Genomic DNA, 5,431 nt, shown 5'->3' on the forward strand with positions numbered 1-5,431 from the left:
TTATTATTATTATTATTATCATCTTCATCATAAATGAAGAGGAAGGCTTCAATATGTTAACAAGTCGAGACAACGTTCCTTGAGAAGACTGTCAAATATGTATACGAACGGGAAGAATGAAATGACTGAATTAAAAGTGATACTTGCAAGACAATAGAAAGTTACTCTTATCTACATTGCAGTTTTCCCATCCTTGATTTACCTGTCCGTTGTTATGCGAGTTCCGTAATACTGTTGTATTTCCCTTCCAGGATCGCTGTGGGTATAGTCATCAATGGTTTGACGTTCCGTTTGTCCGAGCTGAGCGGTGATGTGAGCATAAACCTCGCCATCACTTCCTTTCTGGACTGCGCCTGCTCATTGGTATCTCGAGTTTTTGCTAACAGGTCAGTAGTCTTGTCTAACGTGTTTGCTAACAAGCCACTAATTGTGTGTACCTTGTTTGCTAAAAAGTCATTAATCGTGTGTACCATTTTTGCTTTAAGGTCAGTTTAGATGCATTGTAGATGAAGAAAATATTATAGCTTTGAATCTTTCTGGTATGAGTGTACTCTCCTCTGAAGACAATTTTATTTTGCTTCGGTTTTCAATAGCACAGGAAAGGAATCACCCCAAAACAAATGCCCTTGTTAAATAAAGTGGTTTTTTAAAATTACACAATGGGGTAGCTATATCAACGACTGTTTTTATTTTGATCATACAACATAGGAAAATTACATATTTTTGATTCTCGCTATTAACCTGAACAACACACACTGAATCTTGTTTCAGGCTGGGAAGGAAATGGTCCATGGTCACACTCTCGTTTGTCAATTGTGTTCTGGCGCTTGTTTCACTCTTCTGTGTCTGTGAGTACGCTCTTCAATTAATTATAGCAGACGATGGAGAAGTTGATAAAGTCTCTACAGTTGCTGCTATGACATCAACGACAGTTATGATAGACTACAATAGTGTGATGATAAAAATAACTATGGAATCAGTGGTGTGCAAAAGAAACTTGAAAATGTAATCTCCAAATCATCGTGTTAAAACCTCGCATCACCTACTCATGCAGCATACCAAATTAAAGTTAAACAAATTCTGCGTCACCTTCATCATCACCTGTCCTGTAGACTTGGGCGCTTTTGAAGATTTGGCCATCACAATAATACACTAATATTTCATCTATGTTAAGAGACGCCCGAGATAATATGGTCACTCATAATTAACCTTAAAAAAACCAGGCGTGGCAAAATTGTGCGAAATTAAAGAAACGTAAAATTGTTTCTAGCGTATATTGAGGAGCATCAATACTGATAGAATAGATATATACGTTACATATCAAATGAATGGAGAAATTTGATGTGCTATAAACAATACTCTATTTTGAAATTTTGTCACGATAGTTTCAAACAAAACGGAAATAGAGCAATCACACATGCCGCGCAAAACTTGGACTTGACATTAAAATTTATGTCTTCATTGTTCGTTTTTTTTTTCTTAGCTTAGGAGCCTTTAGTATTAGTTTTGTGTAGTGCACGAGCCCTTTCGGCAACGATTCTATTAAATTTTGGATATAATTATCCATCAATCCATCCCAAATGTCACAGAATTGCAAACAAAGGGTTTGAATTGGGAGCAAAGCTGCTTTTCTTCAGCTGCTGTTTCAAGGGAGGCCTACTTCACTCTTTAAATACCTGTAGGATTCATATCGGGGCTATTAACTGGTGACCACTCCAACGTTGATATGATTTGGTTTTCCAAAATTAATCTGATGGCATTGGCCCAGTGAGAAAGTTCTTTGTTATGCATGGAGATGTCTACTTGAATAACACCATGACGGAAATAAGATACCGTTAGACATGACGCTCCCGCGCTTGCCCTGTGTAGTCCACTAAATCAATATGTCCGTTCCTTCCGCCCCAGTTTCGTGGTCTCTGTTCCTCTGTGACATATGATTATGTCCAAAATCTAACTAACACAGTCCATGTGCAAAAATATTTCGCGCTCGACACGAAACCAATAGCTCTTAAACAAAAACAAAATTAATACTAATGAGAACATGTCCAGGTTTTGTGTAGAATGTGTAACTGCTCTGTTCTCCGCTCTTTTTGAAAATACATGTATCATCAGAAGATGCTGTTCGTTGCAGGGACAATGATATTCTCTTTTCATTTGATATTAAATACATGTCCACCCCACCAATTTTGATGAACTTCAATATATGCGCGAACACACTTTTGCGTTTCTCTGATTTCGCACAATTTTGCCAAGCCTGATTAATTAAGGTCACTTTTGAGTGCCCATTTCTCGGGCGTTTCTTAACATAGATGAAATATTAAAGTGTCAGATGATGCAGAATTTATTCAGCCTGAATTTGGTGTGCTGAATGAGCACTATGATAGGAGGATTACATTTTCAAGTTTTTTTTGGACGCTAATATAATAAAAGGTATTTTAGCCGTAGGTTGTGGAGATTGCAAGGAACCCATGTGCGGATAAATTTAACTTAAGAGAGCCTTGTTGATTTGGAATTTATAAATGCACCAAACACACAGGTCTCAACTATGACGAGTCATACAGACTTCAACATAAGTTAAGGACCACCTTGAAAAACAGCCTTAATTTTTACAAATCCGAAAAAAAGATAGCTAGGAATTTTAAAACATTTTTTGCTCTAAAAGTGTTAATGAGTTAACAAAGCGTACTGCAACGCTTACTAAAGGGGCAAAACGACCACGTGCAGTACGGAAATCCTCGGGGAATTTTAGCCAAATTTGCTGTTTTTTAAAAACTTGTGTGAGACGCCATGGACATTCCTCTGTTAAAATTTCTGGTGCACGTGATAAACGGACATATGATCTCGAACTGTGCTCACTTTGGTGGCAATATAAGCCGCGGTTTGCGCAAAATACATTATCCCATCAACATGCCACCAAGACAAAAGCTGAGTCTTTGATTGTGCCAGGGCTATGGCACGGCTGCATGATGGAGTTGGAGCCTGAGAAGTTGCCAGAAGGCTTGCAGTGTCACACTCTGTCATTGTCTGCCTGAGGCAGCGCCATCAAGCCACTGGATCAGTCCAAGAACTCCCTCGTGCTGGTCGACCCAAAAAGACCACTGAGAGAGAGGGGGAGAGAGAGAGAGAGAGAGAGAGAGAGAGAGAGAGAGAGAGAGAGAGAGAGAGAGAGAGAGGATCGATACGTCTGCATGCAGGCCCTCCGACAGAGGACAACGACAGCCAACAGCATCAGGTAACGTCTGCGTGCAGCTACCACCACGACGGTCAGCTCCCACACCTTTCAGCGTCCTCTGCATGCTGCCAATATCCGTGCCAAACGTTCAATCAAGAAACCAAGGCTGATCGCAGGACACCAGACAAGTCGTCTTGCTTGGTGCAGGGCCCATGAACCATGGACTCGAGCCCAATGGGGCCATGTGTTGTTCACAGATGAGTCATGATTCGTGGTCAACCCTAAAGATACACGGCGTCCACATCAGACAAGCAGGGATCACAAGAATGCCATGGCCCGCAAACAGTCCTGACTTCAATTCCATGGAGATCGCGTGGTGTGAACTTGGTCGGAGAGTCCAGCAGCACAAGCCACCACCAGCTAACCGACAAGAGCTGCTACAGATCCTGCAGCAGGAGTGAGCAAACCTTCCCCAGGCCTTCATTTCCACCATCATCAACACCATGTGGCAACGCCGCCTTGATTGCATTGCTCGGCGTGGTGGGTTTACCCGTTTTTGAACACTAATTCCTGGATTTTTCTTTTGAGGGGTACTGTTGTCCCGAGCGACATACTGCCTAAGTTTGTGACGTCATCATTCTGAAATGGAATTGATTTTGTTAAGAAATGATTGAATTAACTATCTTTCAATTTTCAAATGTTTTGCTTTTCACCTGTTTGTGCTGTGAGAGTGCTTGCAAGTGGTCCTTAACTTTAGTTGAAGTCTGTATATTTTTTCAAATCCTACTTTTCTTCGAAAGCACGAGCAGGAAAATGCTATGTCTGCATCAATTCTTACTGCCTTTTTTATGCACCCGAGGAAGCTACAGGACGAAAAGTTGGGCTTTCATTTTCTTGAGCAAAATACCTTTTTATCAAGGCATTTTTATATTTATATACCATTCAAAATATTTCTTTGTTTACTAATTGTTTTCTACATTGATACGTAACTGTTATTTCCCCTAGTGTTTGCTGTGGCCCTAAACGGTGCTTCAGGATACCTTATCACAGCCTCGTGCTTGATCATCAAGGCGCTCTGTTCTCTCGTGAACATCATGTTGCTGTTGTATGCTTCTGAGGTGTACCCGACGTCTGTCAGGTGATGATGATGATGATGATGATGATGATGATGATGATGATGATGATGATGATGATTTAAATTCCTGCATGTGGTTGAATGATGCATTTGATGTAAATGTACATTTTGTCAGCTTTACTTCTCCTTTCATATTGAATTTTAATGAGAGTAATATATATGATTTTTTTTTTATAATTTATGTATACCTGCGTTTTTATGGTACAGCCAAGGAAAATTTCCCTCTGGGATAATAAAGTACTATCTTATCTTATCTTATCTTATCTTATATTATGGATGATGATGATGATGATATGATGATATGATATGATGATATGATATGATGATATGGTGATAATATGATATGATGATGATGATGATGATGATGATGATGATGATGATGATGATGATGATGATGATGATGATGATGATGATGATGATGATGATGTAAAAGGAGTTTAAAACACCACCTGGCGAGGCAGGCACCTGAAACTCACCGTGACCGGTGTAGGTTTTGACCGTCCAAAATTAGCATTCGGGAATTAGTCTGTGAGCAGCTGGGAGTATCGTAAAATGTAGATCTAGTCTCCGGGGGGCCATTAAAAGACACAGACGTGTGAGCATATGCATTATCTTCTACACGGCAACGCAACCTCTCACATGTGTGCGTGAGGATGGTTGGTGTGTGCTCTGGTGAGGTTTGTCCTTTCTTTCCTATCAAGCATATATCGTCCTTATCTCTCCCCCATCTTTTTAAATGTTTGTTACCTTTTTAACACCTGTAATTTTCGGCACTTATACAACCCAAATGTTTTGCAAGTTTCGTAAAACAAACTCCTATTGATACACAAATAAAATAGCAAAGAAAAGAAAAAAAATCAACAAAACAATTCAAATAGTTCTGACTGAAGATTGCATTCATGGGCACGGCTGGGGGGAGTTATTTCTCCAATAGTCCTCATATTGGTTCATCACAGTCTTATATTTTTGGGCCCATAGAGCATCATTGAACATGAAAGATGTTCACAAAAGGTCGCAAACGTCCGGGATTATCTATACTCTCTAGACCATACTTTTTCTGGAGGGGAGATATCTATCTATCTATCTATCTATCTATCTATCTATCTATCTATCTATCTATCTAT

The 5,431-nt window shown here is 39.8% G+C and overlaps 1 protein-coding gene across 1 annotated transcript in view; it reads left to right on the forward strand.

Moving 5' to 3' along the window:
- LOC101854907 (solute carrier family 22 member 15) overlaps window positions 1-5,431 on the forward strand; it is a gene marked incomplete in the record, with an annotated part of 19,990 nt that overhangs the window by 13,773 nt on the left and 786 nt on the right. The window contains 3 exon segments of the mRNA XM_013089049.2: window positions 252-386; window positions 772-848; window positions 4,178-4,310. Coding sequence (XP_012944503.2) covers window positions 252-386; window positions 772-848; window positions 4,178-4,310 — 345 coding nt within the window.

The sequence above is a fragment of the Aplysia californica genome, unplaced genomic scaffold, assembly GCF_000002075.1.
Source record: "Aplysia californica isolate F4 #8 unplaced genomic scaffold, AplCal3.0 scaffold00865, whole genome shotgun sequence".
Taxonomy (NCBI): Eukaryota; Metazoa; Mollusca; class Gastropoda; order Aplysiida; family Aplysiidae; genus Aplysia; species Aplysia californica.